This window comes from Prinia subflava, chromosome 1 (genome assembly GCF_021018805.1).
Source record: "Prinia subflava isolate CZ2003 ecotype Zambia chromosome 1, Cam_Psub_1.2, whole genome shotgun sequence".
In the NCBI taxonomy this organism is placed as follows: Eukaryota; Metazoa; Chordata; class Aves; order Passeriformes; family Cisticolidae; genus Prinia; species Prinia subflava.
This window is the reverse complement of record NC_086247.1, coordinates 151,302,478-151,321,810: the sequence shown is the minus strand read 5'-3', so window position 1 is coordinate 151,321,810 and position 19,333 is coordinate 151,302,478. Positions and strand designations below refer to the sequence as shown.

The 19,333-nt window shown below is 40.2% G+C and overlaps 1 protein-coding gene across 3 annotated transcripts in view; it reads right to left on the bottom strand.

Moving 5' to 3' along the window:
• Positions 1-1,393: 1,393 nt before the first annotated feature.
• The window catches only part of NKTR (natural killer cell triggering receptor), a 34,173-nt gene continuing 16,233 nt past the window's right edge, over positions 1,394-19,333 (bottom strand). For 2 of the 3 annotated variants that reach the window (XM_063416948.1, XM_063416967.1), the window contains 11 exons: positions 14,632-14,661; positions 13,664-13,809; positions 12,517-12,739; positions 11,841-11,990; positions 10,729-10,816; positions 9,181-9,326; positions 5,277-8,213; positions 4,583-4,678; positions 4,394-4,453; positions 3,439-3,537; positions 1,394-1,729 (listed from right to left, as the gene is read on the bottom strand). In XM_063416948.1, coding sequence (XP_063273018.1) covers positions 1,651-1,729; positions 3,439-3,537; positions 4,394-4,453; positions 4,583-4,678; positions 5,277-8,213; positions 9,181-9,326; positions 10,729-10,816; positions 11,841-11,990; positions 12,517-12,739; positions 13,664-13,809; positions 14,632-14,661 — 4,054 coding nt within the window. In that variant the 3' untranslated portion in view covers positions 1,394-1,650. The remainder of the gene's footprint in view (positions 1,730-3,438; positions 3,538-4,393; positions 4,454-4,582; positions 4,679-5,276; positions 8,214-9,180; positions 9,327-10,728; positions 10,817-11,840; positions 11,991-12,516; positions 12,740-13,663; positions 13,810-14,631; positions 14,662-19,333) is intronic. The other variant, XM_063416957.1, reaches the window with a different exon arrangement.

Sequence of the window (19,333 nt, the reverse complement as noted above, 5' to 3'; positions counted from 1 at the left end):
TAAGTGCAGAGTTTTGGGTACTTCTAGAAAAGTGAAAAACCTCCATGGCCAATTCAGGAATGTGCTGTGGGTGGACAGAAATGGAGGGAATCATCACCCTCTCCCTCTGAACTTGCTTTTCATGTTTCATAAGTGTACCAAAAATTCATTGAATCTGGGGGAGCTTAATTCAGTCAAAGAGAGAAGGAATTGATGTCTCAGCGAGAAATTACCGCTTCTAATTTTCAAAGCTACTCGGTCCCGATGAGATTAAGAAAAATCATTTCCAATTTTTGAAAATGAGGAAATGAAAGCATCTCCAGATATTACAGAAAGTCAGTAATGGAAACTGTTATGGTACAACAGTGCTCATTAGCTCTAGTCAAATCACATTTGTTTTGTCACTACAGACGCCAATTTTCAGGTTGCATTATGACATTAAAAATCTGATTCTCAATATACAACTTTCTAAACCCCTCCAAAAAACTTTACAGATTATTTTAAATCCACTCAATCAGAATATTGCAAGAATTACTCAATGGTCTTACACCTGAATCTATTTATTTTTTTGCAAACCATTTACCTGTAACCTAAGAGTAATTTTTGGTACTAAACTTTGCTTTGAAACTTTTTTCCATGCTTTTTATGAGGCATCCCAATATTTTTGTAGTCCTGCTTTAACAAGACATAGTTCAATATCTGCAAGATCAGTACCTGATATTCCCTATGGTGAATGGGATACAGAGCTTTTATAAAGGAGGTTTTATGAAGGAACCTTTATGGCTGGTTTTCTCAAAAAGTTATCATCGTGTCAGTTTTTCAAGAGTGCTTTGGACAAACTCATGATACACTCATGGTTTACAACATTCAAAATGTGTTGAAGGATGCCAAGCACTGTAATAGGAACTGAAATCAAAGTCAGGAAGCATTTAGAAACACTTTTTGAGTTTCTGAAGGACACTGCTGTTTATCACATCATTCCTCTTTCAAACATAAAAAGTTTAGACAAGTTGGATATTAAGCTCCAAACTCATTCATCACATTTCTGCTCACTGCTTGTCAGTTTGACAATTCCCACTGTGCATCATCTCACCTTTTCCAGCACAATTCTGCAACATCACAGTTCAGGAGGGATTAAGACAGAGTGGCAGGCTTTGTTTTCCTCGCCTGTATCCTGTGTAGAACGCAATAATCAACAATCAAGACAGCATGGAAACAGCTCCCAGCAATAAAAAAGCATTTTCATCAACTAGAAATGGCAGCCTTTTTAAGAAATTGACTTCACAGTTTAATAGTTGCTAGCACATCTTTCCTAAGGTGTTTATAAACAAACTTGAAGACAGTCCTGACTGCTGCACCCAAAAAGTGGCAGCAGCAATTCACCTAAGTGTCATTCATGGCTTGGAAAAGCTGATTCAAGGAAACCAAACTGGGGTTTTTTTTATTATTATTTTGTAAAAGTTGCATTTGACATAAAAAAAATAAAAAATAACATCAGCTGTTGAGCTCAGTCCTTCTCTCTGTGAGCAGAGAGTTGAGTTCACTGTTAAACGGGAGAGTTTCAGCTAATTCAGCAAACAACCTTCACTTGTGACACTGTCAGAACAGCTTTTTTTGAGTAAAACACTGAAAAAAATCTGGAATACAGTTTCCATCCTCAAAGGAATATTCTCAGCTGTATCTGCTGCTCCCACTGGGGCTCCTGTTGTTGGAGTAGCTGCGATCGCTGTCGCTGTCGGAGCCGTAGGACCTGTAAGGAGAAAAAAGATTTAAATACCCCAAAACTGCAGTTTGAGCTCCCAATTTAAAACTGCATCAAGAAATTGTCACAGATAAGAAAACACACCAGTCTTTTACAGGATTGTATTTCTTGTGAGTGAAGGATTCATTAAAGGATGCTCAAAATGGAAATAATCATTAACTTCATATGATGAAAACTCTGATTAACAGAAGTCAAACTGTTTGTAACTTCTTGCTTTCTCTGTTACAGCTAAAAGCCATCCAAAATTTATGGTTTTTATATAAAATCTAATTGAGCTGAGTGAGAAGTCTATTCTAACAAGTGGAATTTTACACTGCAAGCATTTCTCAACTCGGATAATTTCACAAATCCTTGATTTATAGATTTTATTTTCTTCTTTGAAGGAGGGTCTTAAAAATTAGGCCCCACAACCACAACAGAGGCACATTTGTGTGTCTGCAGTGTGGAAATTGCATTTGAAATGCTTTGGCTCCTCTAGACAAATTCCAAGCTCAGCACCTGGCCAAATGTCAACACAGAGCCCAGATGGTTTCAGACAAGCCACAGGACACGTTCAAATTACACAGAACAAGCTTTCAGAGATTTTCCAGCCTCCTGCCTGTAAGGGAAGCTTTCTAAGTGAAAGGTGAGCATTTCCTAATCCCACACTGTTTCTCTGAAGCTCCTCAATATAATAAAGTGATGGTTTTTAAGTTTATTTCCACATTCTTCATTAAATCTTATTACTTTTCCTTCCAACATAAGATGGAAGTTGTCTTGTGCAAATGGGTGAGAGCAAAGAGCATCATTAAGAGTTGGTATAAAGCTGTGAAAAAATTCTTATGAGGATGAAAATGTACAGTAGTCTTAGAAACCTGATTTATGCCTAATAGGGGACATATTAAAAGGCATAAAACAAATCAGTGATATTAAACATATCTACAACTCTCCATCTGTATCTCTGATCTCTGAAATGTGTTCACTTACACTTTTTTAAATCCCCTGGACTGTGGAGAACAGAATTTATTCTAAACTCATCAGATTTGCAGGTAAAAATACTATTTCAAAATACATCCTACATAGTTAAAAATTAAATCTGGATCACAGCAAAACTTTTAATTTCCTTTCCAGACTGTTTTAAATCCACTTCTGCAGTGTAACCAAAAAGAATTTACTATCCAGTGGAATGCTCTGCATACCAGGCAGCTTTTAATCCATTACAGAGCACGTGATTTAAATCTTGTGAGCTATGTGGGTTTTAAGAAACACTAGATTATTATTAAAAAACCCCAAATCATAGAATCATTACGGTTGGCAGAGACCTTTGAGATCACCAAGTCCAATGATCAACCCAGCCCCACTGTCTTGACTATTAAACCATGTCTTCAATGCCATTTCCACAAGTTTTTAGCACTTCCAGGGATGGGGACTTCATCATTTCCCTGGGAAACTGCTAATTTTGAATGCATGGATACAATGAACTGAGATCAGCCTTTTCCTATCCTGGTTGCTTCCCCATCCTCTTATTTGCAATGTCAGAACTTCCGACTTCCTCGCTCACAAGCACGCTCTGATTTTAATTCGAATTTGGCTTGAATTATTGCTTTTGCTGAGTGTATTTCTTATTCTTATGGGAGAAAAGCAGCACTCTGGCCTTGTTAAACATCCTCTGTTTGTGTTCAGCAAATCCCTGTGCACCAAGGCAGGGTCAGACCCACCTGGATCTCCGGTCGTAACTCCGAGATCTCCGGTAGCTGTCGCTCCTCTTGCTCCTGCTCCGACTCCGGCTGTAGTAACTGTCATAGGTGTAGGACCTGCTTTAAAGGGGGGAAAGGTAATTGTGAACTCACAATTTCTGGTCTAAAATGCTCTTTTAAATGCTGGTTTAAAGGATATTTATATAGAGACATGAAGGGCTGTATAGAAATTACTTTCAAGGATGTGGTGAACAATTCTATCCTTTATAAAGGTTTCAACACAACAACAATCTTCAAAATCACAGTAAAAATCTCAAATTTCATTAGGAAGGGCATACTAAGCATTTATAAAGTTTTGTGCTTTCTCTTTTTTTCTGGTAAAATTCTTGTTTGCTGATACTTCTGAAAACAAGCAAAGCTTGCACTTATAACTCAATTTTATTGAAAAAACCGAAAGCAAATGTGTTCACTACTACTTAGAGCATTACCTGCAACTGTAAGGCCACGATGGTTTGGGTATTTTCAGCTTTTGAAAGTGTGTTGTGCTCATTTTGCTTTGATTCAAGTTGCCATCATGATATTCTAATATTAGTTTTAAGTACTACAGATCCCTGGAAATGTCCAAGGCCAGGGAGGATGGGGCTTAGAGCACCCTGGTTTAGGGGAGGGTGCCCCTGCCCATGGCAGGGGGTTGGAACTGGATCATCTTTAAGGTCTGAACTCAAACCATTCTGGGATTTCATGAGATAAAAGTAATCTTAAAGTATTTTTATAAATAAATCTGTATTTAGATATGCAATTGTATTACAGTATGTATAATAAAATAGGTAGTATGAACGATATATTATAGTATCATATACAATAATTATATAATAAAATTTATTTTAAAGAAATATAAATAGAAGTAGACTTGTACTAAGATGATTTGATGGGCAGCACATTTCTTGCAGAGTTTGTATAAAAGGACACTGCATACCTGGATCGACTGTGGTGACCATAGGAACTGCTCCTGGATCGGCTCCTGCTATAGCTCCGGCTGACAAAAATTCAAACCACAGAGGGGTTTTTAGCCAACAGAAAGGCAAAGTGCTGCAGAGAGCAGGGGGAGAGGGGGAATAAGAGGAGGAGAGCACGTTTGGCACCATCTCCAGCTGCATGAACTCACCTACGGCTCTTGTAGCTGTGGTAGGAGCTGCTGCGGCTCCGGGAGCGGTCTCTGCTGTACCAGCCCCGGCTCCGGCTCCTCGAGTAGCTCCTGGACCTGCAGCCAGGACACCAAGAGAGGACACAGATGAGGAGAGCAGCAGAAAATGGGAACCAGAAGAAGTTATGGAGCTTTAGCTTCCTAGCTAAATATTTATTCCATACTTGCTAGATGATACAGCCACTGAGTTGATCCAAGGGTTGGAGCCCCTCTGCTGTGCAGCCAGGCTGGGAGAGCTGGGGGTGCTCCCCTGGAAAAGGGAAGGATCCAGGCAGAGCTCAGAGCCCCTTCCAGGGCCTAAAGGGGTTCTGGGAGAGCTGGGGAGGGACAGGGGACAAAGGCCTGGCCTGACAGAACAAGGAGGACACTTCCCATTGACACAGGGTGCCCAGAGAAGCTGTGGCTGCCCCTGGATTCCTGGCAGTGTCCAAAACCAGGTTAGATGGGACTTGGAGCACCCTGAGACAGTGGAAGGTGCCCATGGCACGGGGTGGCACTGGATGGTCTTTAAGGTCCCTTCCAACTCAAACCACTCCGTGGTTCTAGAACACAGGACTGTTAAAAAACAAAACCCACAACCTGAAAAGCATTCCTTGAAAATACAAGAACATTCAATTTCCCAGGGCTGGCTGTGGGAGCAGCACGAGCTTCTCACCTATATGAGTATGTAGAACTTCGGGATCGACTTCTCGAATGACTGTAGGACATGGACCTTGTTCTGTGTCTGGATTTAGACTCAGATTTACTTCGTGACCTGCTGAGACTCCTGGAAGGGCTGTTGTCATCTCTGCTTGGAGATTCCTCCTCACTGGAACTTTCCTGGTTCCTTGGCCGACGATTTAGCCGGGCGGTTTTCCTCACTTCATCAAAAAGAGACCCAGGCCTTACTTTATTTTTTGCTTTTATTTCGATTCTTAAACCTGCTGGCTTAGGTTCTGGTGCTGTTGCTACATTTTTAACTTCTGTGGTCGTGGTAATTGCTGCTGGTTTTAAGTTACCAACACCTTGCAAAGGCTTCCATTTATTGTCTATCATATTGCTTGGCGTATTTTCAGAATTTTCACTTTTTAAACTACAGTCTTTAGCACCAGACACAGGGACAGAGTTATTCTCTTGCCTTCCTGTTTCTTTTTCTTCTTTAATATTAATAAAGTCTCTAATGTTGTTTCCCAGTTTGACAACATCTTGCTCAGGGGTCTCAGCCTGTAACTCTTTTTTTACATCAGCACTTAAAGGTTTAGCAGTGAGAATGACAGGAGACAAAACATCCACATCCACCTTCCCTGGCGAGTTACGATCCGGAGTACAAATCTCCATGTTGTCATCTGTCTGAATAACATCTTCCAGCCCATTCTGGTTATTTTCTTCAGCTTGTTTCATCTCACTCTTGCAGGCAGCCACGTTTATTCCTGAGTTTAAAATACCAGTTGAAGCGCTTGTTTCAATGGGCTCTTTATTAAGGTTGCTGCGATCCGGTGAGGCCTCACATGTGGTGTTTTTATCTAAAAGGTTTTCATTCACACACGACTTTTCACCATTTCCCATTTTATCTGTGATTATTTCATCCTTTTCATAAACTTGTTTTTTATCCTTTACATCCCTGCTAAGCTGCTTTTCTTTTTTATCATCCTTGGTAACCAGCTTTTCATTTATCTCATCGTCCTCTTCTTCCCCAAACTCAAGGGGGGGCTGCCAATGAAACATTTCTTTTCTTTTCTGGACTTTGTGTTTTTTCTCCTTTTTGCCTTTCGATTTTTCCTTTGTTTTTTTGGAATGTGATTTTTTAGGAGTCTTTTTCAAACCATGTTTGTGTTTTTTCAACTTGCCTCGAGTGTCTGCTGAGCTGGAACAAGAACTCTCCGATTCAGAAGATGACAACTGTTTGCTTGTCTTCCACGTGCAGTCAGAACCCAAAAAGCCCTCTGAGGAATTGGATTGTTTTTTTATCCTTTTGGTAACACTAAGCTCCGTGTCAGACCCTGAGGTGGCCTCTCCTTCTTCTTTCCCAGAGGAGGGTCTGGAATCTCCCCTATTATGCTTTGCCTCTCCTCTTTCAGAATTCGACTCCGAGTCCCATTTGCTACCTGAGTAGGATTTGCGTTTCGTTTTTGCACCACCTCTGGGTTGCTCCAAGCATTTCTCCTTAGCTGCTTTCTTCTTAGAGTGATCAGAATCCCGCTCACTCTTGGCTTTCTCCTCCCTTCTCTCAGAACTTAAGCTATTTTTATCCTGTTTCTCAGCATCCCCTTCTAATGGAAAGTGGCCTTCTTTTTCTTGGACCGCTTTGGCTTTGGCAGAGCGCTCGCTGTCGGAGGAGAAGTCTGAGGATGACAGACTGTCACTCTCCTTCAACCCTTGGGAAGACTCATCGTAGTCCTTTGGATGCTTGTAAGGCAAAGTGCTTTCAGAGCTCGTTTCCTGCCTCAGTTTGAGGCTCCGAGCTCTGGGGTCGCTGGATGTGGATTTCCTTTTGTTCCTGTGCCTGTCCTCGTCGCTGAGGGAATAGTCGGACGTGGACTCGCTGTACCCCGACCTGTCACTGCGGTATTTACTCGGGGACGGTGACCTGCCAGAAGAAGGGGATTTTGTCCTGGAGCTCGATGGGCTTCTGGACCTTGAGTAAGATCTAGAGTAGGAACGGCTTCGGGAGGACCTGCTCCTGGACCTCTGCCAGCTCTCTGAGCTCCTGTCACTGCGGCCTTTGGAATAAGCGCTCCGGTCGCTCCCGGAGCTCCTCTCCTGCTTGCGATAGGAGGAGGAAGTGTTGGCCTCCTTGACGACTGCTAAATTGTAATTGGTTTGGGTGGGAATTAAGTGGGTTGTTTTAGCTTTCATCTCCTGAATTCGCTCATACGATGGCTTCCAGGGTTTCTGCCCAGGTTTCCACCTTGAAGGTGGGGGGCTGTCACTTAAGGGTATGACAGGGAGGTTTTCTGGGACAACTGGTGGCACGATGACCTTGTCACTGGGCAGTATCACTGCTCGGACAGGCTCAGCAGTCTTGGCCAATTTAGTGTCATTTAACCGTGCTGAAACATTTCGTGGAGAGTTGGGAACAGTCTTTTGCTGCCTGGGGTTAGAACTCGACCGTGACCTACTTCGAGATCGCGATGATTTAGAGGCTGATCTTGATCTAGAACTTCTTCTGGAGTAAGATCTTGATTTAGACCTAGACCTGGATCTGGACCTGTAGTACGATCGAGACCCTCTGCTTGATAAAGATGACAAGCTCTGGTCTTCCTTATCAGATCTAGACCAGTCTCTCCTGGATGAACGCCTGGAAGACAATGAGGAAGAACGAGATTTCCTCTCACGATCACAAGACGATTTTGTCCTCCTGTGGAAGGAATGAGAGGATTCTACATCTGACGAGGCTGATGTTTTCTTTTTCTTTGTTTGCTTGTGCTTCTTGAAATGCTTCTGTTTTTTAGATTTCTTTTTATGCTTCACCTTCTTCTTCTCTTTCCTGTGCTTCTTGTGATGGCTGGAGTATCTCACAGTGCTTAGATCAGCATAACCATTATGGGACCAAGACCTGGATCTCCGGGACGCACTTCTCTCATCCCATCTGCTTGTACAGGGGTCACTCAACCTGGGAAACACACACAGAAACCCCAGACTCAGTGCAAATTCTTTAAAAACCCTTAGATAAATTAAGTATTTTTAAACTTAATTTTAAGTAAGTTTACATTAACCCTAGCACACATACTTTAATACCAGAGAACTCCTTTGAGTTCCTTACACTCATTTTAAGATACAGAATTGCAACACTACCAAGAGCTACTTCTCCCTAAGAAATAAATGCCACCAGCAGCAAATTTTGTGTATTTTAGGACCCATGTAAAGAGATTTAAGGTTTTAATTACCCCAGTCTGCAGGTCTCTGACCTCTACAACTACAGGATCCTTAAACCACATTTAAATTTAACAATTTTAACAATCACATTTAAAGTTTTTAAACATCTCAGTACATAAAAAAGAATAATCAGAAACATTGGCAATTATTCAATAATAGTTACATATAATATTTTTAAGTTTTCCTCTTGGGATTTATCTCTCATGATTTGATAGAAGCTCATATTTAATATCAAGCCATCAGGGATTTTAGAGCTGACTTCCATCCATCATGCAGTTTGCAACTGCTGAAAGAACATACAACTAAAACAATAAAGGCTTAATGGATTTGATTGTTTTACTCCAAAGAAACCATGTAATCCACTTTGAGGAAATCACTGAATCCTTAAGGCTGGAAAAGACCTTGAAGATCACCAAGTCCAACCACCAGCACCACCACCTCGTTCAGCACTAAACCATGTCCTCAGGTGTCACATCCACATGTTTTCTGAACATTTCCAGGGACAGTGACTCCCCACTTTCCTGGGCAGCTTGTTCTAGTGTTTTCTGTGAAAAATAAAAAATCTTAATATCCAACCTAAACCTCTCCTGGCACAACTTGAGGCCATTTCCTCTCCCCCTGCTACTGACGTGGTACATGTACACAATCAGTCAGGGCTTGTTAAAGGCCAGGACACCTCAAATCTGTGGTGAGGCTTCTCTTACTTGTCTCCTTTGCTCCACTTCTCCCCGCTGGGCGCTCGGTACGTGCGCAGCCTCTGCATCTCCTCCTTCCAGTGGGGAGGGGTCTCGCTGCTCTCGTCGTCGTCGGACTCGGAGCAGGAGCGGGAGCGCGGCGGGGTGTGATAGCGCTGGGACAGCAAACACACACAGCTGCAGGAGGGGTTTTCTTACACACTGCTGCATCTTTTACACTCACAGCACTCTGCAAAGCCTGGGACAGGCCAGCAGATCACACAGCTTTTCAAAAAGTGAAAGGAAGAATCGAGGAGGAGGCCGTGGATTCCCTTTTGGAATAACGCAATTACTGCAGATAACCACCCTCGTTTGTAAAGCACAGATGTTTCACTTTAGCCAGATGCTTCACAGTTTGTAGGAGTGAAAAAACTCCATTTCAAAAGTTACTGCTGCTCAACTCCTCAGAAATGGGAATCCAGATTAAGTCACTTTAAGGCAATTTAAAAAAACAGAAAACCAAACAAAAAACCCCACAAAAAACCTCCCCAACTCTTTCACAAAAAGGAGCAGTGATGCTTCACATTTAAAAAATTATGCATAGGCAGAGCATTTAAGTAGAAAATGAGAGCTACTTGTGCAGTAGAGAAAGAAGAACTCTGCTATTGCTAACTCATTATTTTCCATTACCCAGTGGGATACACACTTAGGTAAATTCTGTGAGGAAATCAGATGCTCCTTGACTCAATAAAAGCATATCTGGATTTGACTCAATTATTTCGAGCCACTTATGAAAGCAGTAAAAATAGGGGGGGGGGAAAAGTGTTTTCCCCCAGAATAACATCACAAAAATACATGTATTTATTTATCCAGGTAATTATAGAAGATTTTAAGACATCCTTCTAATATTAAAAAAAAATAATAATCAAGATAACCTGCCACTCAGAGCTTCCCTATTGTTTCAGCTGAAGCAAGGACTATGTAAAAAAACCCAGCTTTTCAGAAGAATGGCCTAAAAGATTGTGGAGGTGCCATGGACCTTCTTAATTCTCACATTTTATACTCTGGAGTCTCGTGGAACCTACCAACAAGTATTCTGAAAAACATACTGAACTTCACCTGGACAGAAATTGTGCTAATAAAGACTGTTAGAGATGGAAGAAAAATGTGCTTCTCTGACTGCCAGCCCTAAATGACATCTTTTTCCACTCTTAATTCTGCTGAGAGAGTGCCAAAGTGATGAAAAAAAGACAGAACCCCAAATATCTGGCAGAAGCCAATTCCACTCTGCTTTAAGTTATTTTATCCCAAGTCTTTATTTACATAAGTATTTCCAAACATTCCATTTAGTCATTTTTTTCTCTAAACAATCTTTAAGTAAAAAGACAGTAACAGGAAGGATGGAAAAAAAGTGTTATAAAATCAACTACTTAACAAGATTTCAATGCTTTCTAAACTGGATCCTACAACATGTAAATAAAGTGTCATACAAAGCCCTCCAGGGAAATTCAAAACTCAAAGTCAGGGAAGATACTCTGGGTGAGAGGAAATAAAGAAATAAATAAAACTGTCACATACTATTGTGCCTCTTCCTTTAATTTTTCGTCCAGATTTAGAGACTGATGGTTTCTGGTCAGTCAGAACTGGAGCAGCATCAAGAAGTTTCCTACATAAATGAATAAAGCATGAAGTTACATAGCAAAAAAACCCAATTAACTTACCATTAATTTAAGTTAAAAAATGAGAAATATTCATCATCTTACTCATTCATTTTCAGACAGAATTCAGCTTTTTTTTTAAGAAACAAAGCAAGAGAGTTCTGCAACAAAAGGCAAGTCAACATGTATTTGTTTTCAACCAAATGTGCAGCCTGATCTCTTGACACAGAAATTAATGCTAACAATGAACTTGCAAAACACTGCCACAAGAGGTTAACTCGTGTTTGCAGCACAAATCCTGAAGACAACATGGGCAGAAGAGTTTCAGGATCTCAGTTCAGGACAGTTCACAGGTTCTAAAGCTCTGCTTCTTTCAGTTTATGTAAAATCCCCAAAAGTAGTTAGTAAATCTTTGAGAACATGAGTGATGTTCCAAGGAAAGACTTACAGGAGACTGTAAGTGAAATTAAAAAACCCAACACCAAACAAACCCAACACTGATTTTAGAGGTATCTGGCACTGTAATGGGTTAGCTCAGTTACAAAAACAAGGAAATTTGACAGTGGAGCTACAAACTACATTGAAAGTATCTCGTGAACTTGTGACTTCCTTTTTAGCAAAGAGTATTTTCTCTTATCCTCAAACATTAATAAGTCACGAAATTCCAGGTGATTGATTCTGAACCAAATTTCTTAATCAGTCTAAGAAAGGTGAAAAATCACCTCTCCTAATCCCAAGTTTCCCTTGCAATCAAGTATTTCCTGTGGTTTGCATTGCACGATTACTTCTGAAATTATTTATTAACTCTTTTAAATTGAGTTTAACATCCCTAAAGACCAATGAAATTAGCTTGAGATGTCAGTGAAAGCCCCTGGCACAGGTCACAAGGAATATTACGAAGGAAACTGAAAAGGACAACGAAATGACCTCATACAGCAATTCTGACACTGCAGCACCAGGAAGAGAATGTCAGCAGGAACATTTCATGCACAGTTTTCAGCAAGTCAGAATAAAAAGCTCGGAGTTCCTTACGGTTCAGGCTCTACATTGACAACAGGCACATCTCTTCTGAGCAAAAATCTGTTTTCAGGCACTGGGGGGATTTCTTCAGGACGTACCACGGGCTTGTCCCGCTTTGTGCTAAAGTCGACTTTGTCTGCGACATCGCTCTTGTCAGAAAGGCTGCCAAGGGAAAGAGCAGGGGGAGAAATCACAACCAGCTGGAAAAAACTGAATTCCAAAAGAAGGTGCATCGAAATTAAAGCTGGCTTAGCAACCAAAGTGTGTTCCATAGCCCTCCATAGGCTAAAGGGAGGATGGGCCACTATTACTGGAGAGAAAGTTCAGTTCTTTGCTTTACAGTAAATAATTCTGCTTTTCATTTACAACTTCTTGAGAAATATTTTAAAAATCTAATCAAATATATTTACAAAGTTCTGCAATTTGCCTTTAGTTACAGGTGTGCTGAGCCCTGAACAGTCTCACATGCTGGGATTTAGTTATTTCAACATGACTCTTGCTTCTATCTACAAAGATCATAGAAAACTCAACAACAAGCTCAGCTTTAGGGTTTTTTGTTTGTTTATAAAATCACCCACCAAACCCCAAACTTAAAAGCATTTTCATATTTACTGCTTGAGCACCTCATGAAAACAAAGCAGAATTCCCCAGATTTCACTGCAACTGTTAAATTTAAGAGATCAGTCACCGTCTTTGGCTTGAGGTTCGCTTGCACCTTGGATCCTCCTTCTTCCTCTCCTCCTTCCTTCGTTTCCTGCACTGTTTGGTTTTAGCTCTCCTTTTCCTCTTTCTCCTCCTGCTCCTCTCATTCTCAGCCTCACTCTCAGATGAGGATTCTGAAGAGCTGGATGCACTGGAGGAGGACTCTGAGGCCTCTGAGTCAGAGCAAACTTTCTTCTTCTTCTCCAAAGCTGGAACAGTTATTTTCAATTTACACTGTGCACATGTGTTGCATGTAAAAGCACAAACCACACTATTTTGTAGATGTATAAATATACAAATGGGTCATTTTAGAGAAGCTCTGTGAACTTTTTACAATACTTAAGAATCACAATAAAGATTCATCTGATTGTGCCCAGTCTAAATCCATGTTGGTATGATACAAATATTTTCCAGCAAAGACAGAATACACAAATAAGCAAAGACCACCTATAGTAAAAAAAGTTCAGTGCTTTTGGAAACAATGCCCAGGTTGCAAATCAAAGATTAAGAACAAATGAGCTGCTGGCTCAGTTGTGTATTTTTTATTTTTAAAACTTTGTCATTTTTCTCTTTTCTGCATCCTCACACTTTTACACTATGGCTTCTCTTGGCTTTCTCTACAGGACATAAATAACCACCTTATCCTTAAGAAAAATCAGAAATCAGGTAGAAAATGCAAACCTGTAACACTCCACTAAGCCACAGAGACTGTCCAAATATATATTTAAGATCATTTATTCTCCATGAATGTTCATGAGAAAGAAAATAAGCTAGACCACACATATTGTATATATTAACTTTAAAAAATCTTGAAATAAACCTTTGGAAAGCGCATAAAATCCAGTTTTAAGAAAAGACCATTTGTGTCTGCCTCTTTCAAACAGAAAAATAACTTTTCACTCCTTTTTGAGTTTGTCATGTCAACCTCTAACATGAACAGGGGACAAATGTTGAGGGAAGAAAATATTTTCTTTTGCTGTGCCTTCCTCTCCTACACCAAGATCTACGTTTTACAAGCTCGCAAGAATTAATTATGATTCTACACATTTACTATGATGATTTTTAGCTGCTGGTGGGATTTTTGTACTCTCTGAGAAGATGCACATCCCAATTTTGGGAATGCTGGCACTCACCATCTTTAGCTGACCTGGTGACCAGCACCCCGCAGTCAATGACCCGGACGTCTGCGTAGGGCCTGCTCGCGGTATCGGTTTTGAGATTTTCTATCTGTTCTATGACCTCAAACCCAGAAATAACCAGTCCAAAGACAACGTGCACACTGCAGAAAGAGAGGATTCACAAAGTACAGGACATCTATGAATCGCTGTAATGATTTTCCAATCAGTCTCACATTTAAAAAGTCAGTCTGAGGTAGACACATTGAGCTCTTAATGCATTAAATAAGATTTTTTAAATGATTTTAAGTTTAACACTGACAACAATGCTAAGGTTTTATGCAATGTGAAATAAAGATCCACTCTGACATCAAGTGTTTGCCTCAAACTGAAGGAGTCCCCTCTCCTCTGCAAGGGCAGAGTAAACAGATTATAATTCCTCACCCACCCTTCTATTTTTGCAGTTTTGTGCAATAGAGATCAAGAGCCCATCTATAAACATGACAAAAGTCCTCCCCAGAGAAGAAGAATTTATAGGTCTCTACAAACCCAGGATACAATTCCCCCTGGCTCTGTAGGGACAGCTAAAATAAAGGAATCCTCTGTTTTGTTCTATGGTGCCACATTTCTCTTTCTGTCTTTCACTTGCCCCGTAAATTTTAGGGATAGAAACATGCCCCAAAAGAGATGACTGCTCAAATATATTCAACTTGGCAATTCAGCTCCCAGATTGATGGGCTGAGGGCAGCAACCAGTTTTAAAGAAATAATCCTAGGATTTAAGACAATTCAAGTTTTAGTCCAGCTTTAGGAAATAAGTTACAACTTGAAATTTTTATAGAATTGTAACTTTTGTTTTCCATCTCATCCCATTATATAATCTTCAACAGAATTAAGGATTTGTTTCCCTATTGTTGTCTACTTTCAATATAACCCTCAAACTTTAGGAATCATTTGAGAAATTGGATTTGAGAAAAGGATTCTTACCCATCAAGATGAGGAGCAGGTTTTGTTGTTCTGTTGGACAAACAGCAAGATGGGAAGATGGTAAAATAAAATAAAATCAGGGATTCAGATGAAGTAAAAGAGGAGAATGACACAGAAAAAAAAAAGAGATGAAGGTAAGACAAAAATAGTGAAAAAGTGCAGTTAAATACATGGAATTAACAAATTAAAATTACAAATTATACACACAGGCTTTCTTAAACTTTTACATGGTATTTGTTTGAAGTTTAGCTAAGTATGCATACTGAAAGTTGTACCAAGTATCATTTCATGCATGCAGTAAACAATTTCCAAGTAAGTGCCTTTAAATACACATTCAATGTAATAACTTTACGATTTTTAATCACAGAGAAGATACAATTTGGTGACAAACACTAGGTGACCAGTGGGATTTAAATGTTTCTGAGCTTGTTAGCTTCTTAGATTGCAAGGTCACTTTAAAGAGAGTGTATTTAGAAAAAGAAGAGTTGTGATATGTCAGAGATTCTCTGCTTTCCCTCACTCCTCACCACTTCTTTCTCCCTCCCCATTTACCTGCTTGGCCTCCTGACTGGGAATACAAAGCAATATTTTGGTCTTAAATCATCAAACACTTCAGCTCAAAAACTCACAGGCTTCCCAAAATCAACAGCAGACATTCTGTGCCATCTGTACTTCACTGATAAATGCAGATTTCCTCCCTATTTTTCAGCTTCTCACACTGAGCCTGAATGGAAAATGCAACTGCCTTTTGAAGAAATCTTTTGGATTCTAATGCTGTGACTCCTTTTCCAAAACCAAACTAAAGTTACTTCTCCAAGTGAGCCTGGATTCCTGCTGCACAGGGGATCCTGCTATGCAGGAATATTGAATAAAAAACAGCAGAACCTGCTCAAATATCGGGGGAGAAATAAAATAGAGATCACTTTTGAAGTTACTTTGATATGTGAAAACATTCTTCCTGTCTCTCCTGCCAAACATTATTGGGCTTTTAAAGCCTTCTTCCAATGAACTCCCCTCTCTCAAAATAAATAATCAATCACTGGTGTTTTTTCTAAATTTACACTAACACAGATTTGGTATGAAGAAGTCAGTTTTCCACTGCTAGAATAAAATATTACTTCTTAAACACTTCTGTTCCCTTGAGTTTTGAACTATTAGGTCACAAAACACTGCAGTGCTGAACACATCCCAAAAGGTGGAACTCTGAATCAGGAGTGTTTACACTCTTGATTTTTTTTTAATCTCCAAATGTCAACCAGCCCATCCACTTCTGTAATACTGAATAATACAGCAAACTCCTTTGGGTTAACACAGGGGAATAAATGCTATTAACATTAAATTTCTCAATAGCAGTGGGTGTTCTTTGATTTTTCCTCGCTAACACAGCATATTGCTACAAAGAGAAAAATCCTTACGGCTTTTGAAGCTCTTGAAGCAAGAGTTAACTGCATTAACAACCTGCTGTTAAGTAAACAGTTTAAGTGGTTTAATTATGAAGCTGATTTAAAGGGGTGAAAAAAATAGAAGTGGGTTACTTCAATGAAATCAATAGCAGTGAAGACTTAGTGTTCAGAATTAGCTACAAACAGCAATAGGCTCAAGCCCAGGGCTGGGGAGGCTGCAGGTGCTCCTGCCATGCTGCAGCAGCATTTGAGACTAATTAAGCAAATTACCCAAGCAGGAGCTGCCTTTAGGCTGGTCCTTACGGAGCAGAGAAAGGGGTGCTGGCTGCATTAAAACCCGTGCAGAGGCTTCCCCTGGCTATTTGAGAGCTAAAATGGACAGAGTTTCTGTCCTTGTTCACCAGGGAGAAGCTCTGTCCCAAAGGGAAACTTTCAGCTGCACCACAAGGACTTGGGGGACTGAGCAACTTCCCTTGGGAAGTAGAGCCCCAAATCCTTGTGGTGCCTTTGAAAGTTTTCTCACCTCAGTGTTAGGGCTGCAAGCTGACATTTATTCTGCAAAGGTGCACTTTAAAAAGGCATTTCAAGGTTTTCTGCATCAATCCTTGCATGTTTGCTTGGGCTTCAGAAGTTAACCAGGAGCAAACCTACCTCCTGTCTTGGCACTATGGAAACCTAAAGTCATGATGAGTTCATCCCCCAAAATAATGTTTTGTTAGAACATTTCTATATAGAGCTCTCATCATTTAAACCATTCAAAATCTGCCTTTTAATAGACACTGTTATGCAAGTTATTTACAGAAGGACAAATACCTTGCTTCATTCAAGTTTAAATTGGTTTAAGGTACTGCTGAAGAGAAAAATCATCTTTTTGATAAAAGCACGTTCTCACCCACCCCCCAGAGAACCTCAGGCCTAACAAAGGGTTCAATGCACATAACAATATGATCAGAAAAACAAGAAAGATAAAAACAGAAAGAAAGGAAAGGACACAGCCTTAGAGGAATGAGACATTACCTTTGGAGCGCACGATGTAACACTGTTTCTGTAAATTTTACACAAAAATGGCAGAAATAAATTGTAATACATTTTCAGACAAAACTGAGTCTATGTTTTATTAAATACAAGTTTAAAATTAATATTAATCAAGTCGTATGCAGAAAAAGGATGCCTAAAAGAGGGCTCTAAATTTTCTTTAGAATACAAGGTACTTTGAAAACTAAAGTTCTCCTTAAAAACAAAAAACAAAACTCAAGATAAAACCTGCTTGCAAAACTACTGCAAAAACAAACAGTTAGAAAGAGATTGCCCCCACTCCCCTCTAAGTCTCAAACCAGCAAAAAATGCCCAACTTGAAGCAGATGAATAACCAATTTCTGTGGGTTTATTCACATGCTTGCAGTTCCACAGGGGTTCAAAGGCTCTGCTGAATCCATTCCTAAACAGAAACTTCCCAGGCTGGCACAGAAACATTTGGATTCACAAAGGAAACGTGTGCAGCCACAAAGTTCACAACTGCAGACATTTCATAATTAGCTGCCATCCTCCTCCTGCTATGAAGCTTTTCTACAACTAAGAAAAATCAGTGTTTTCTCTAAAATATGTGCACTGATTGCTTCTGTTCAGAATTTTAGAACAAAAACCACATTGCAGGTGCAAAAAAGCCCAACCAGCTGCAGCAGCTGATGCTGGATTTGTCCTCCGGTGGAATTCTGAGCAGCAGCAATGTTTTAGAACTGGATTATCAGCTGAGCTTATCCACAGCCCACCCCCACCAATGAACTATCAGTGATTAATTATCTCTGCATAGTCTAGCACTGAAATGATATTTTTGTTACTGATTAAACACAAAAGTATCCTGGGAATGTTTTCATTTTTCCATAGACTTTTGATCAAGCCAATGGGACTGGCTTGTGTGAGAAGTGCACATGTACCAATAATGCTCAAAGATAATGCAACATCAGCCCCTTCCATTTGATATTTTTTCATTTTTGTATTAATCAACTAATAATTACCTCAAAGATATTTCATTTCACAGGAGAAAAAAAAAAAGAAAATTATTAATTGTTGATTAGAAAAATACCTGGTTTGGGACACCAAAAAAAATATTAACTACTTTTAATGAGCTGGTAACATTCCGAAATGATTTGTAAAATCAAAACAAGAAAAGAATCCTCCCAAATTATTTTATCCCTCATTTAGCAGATCAAAGTGGTTCCTTTGTTTCAATTTATAAACTGGGCATGGCACCACACATTAAAACATTTTTAAAACAAAAAATCCTTTTTAGTTCTGAGCAAGAAAGCAGGGCTTGAGAGACACATTAAACCAACAACACTCTCAATAAGGGAAAAAAAAATCAGTCAGTAGTAGGAAATCAGACTCAAGTTTTAAATAGCTGTGGAACAGAGAGGCAAGAACTCCAAGCATTTGACTGATAAGGAACAGAATCCAGGACTCCTCTTTAGGCTACACTAAGGGCTTATTCCTCAGCAAACTGTACAGCTGAAGGAGGCAATAAAGTAATTATTACACAAAACTGCCCTCTTTCAACAAAGAGGTTACTTTGTTTGGCTTCCTCCTGTTGCTCCACTCTTCCTTCTCAGGGGCACTTGTGGTTTGCTACAAATGTAGCCTGGCAGATTTGGCGTGAGGGGAACCAGAGCTGAGCCCGTGGGAGGATCGGGAGTCTCTTTAATTTACTTTATTCCCTCATTTTCACCAGAGCTGCACTGTTTTGTACAGTGAATTTCCTCCCTGGCAGGTAGGGGATGGCCAGGAATGAAGGAATGGCTCTAAAGAGGCACAATATTCCCAGATGAGCTGGACTGAGAAGGGAGCACATTGCTCCAGAACATCACCCAAAGGAATCCAGCCACTGAGCTGGAATATCCAGGATATCAGGGCCCTGAAGAGCTCAGCTCTGTGTGCAGAGCTCCAGTTGTGCTCCCCCAGTAACTACTGCTGCTGTTGGCAGCAGCAATTCAAAGCAGCTCCTGGAGACAGAGAAAAAGAAAAGATTCTGGAGTGGTGCCTGCCAATCTCTGCCCCATCCCAAGGATTGGTGTCTCAGTACCCACATGGAAACAGGACAGCTACAGATTAACACCCCCAGGTGGTTTTAGAACACTTGCAAAATCACTGAGGGTTCTACAGGAAGTCATTCACAAGAAAAAAAAAATCAGAGTGAGGCCCCCTGAAAACAAAGAGCCAATTTCCAACCTGGTGCCCTTACAACTCTCTTCAACACAAGCCTGCAGTGAACTGCTACAAACCTTTGAGCAAAGAAAGCTGAAATT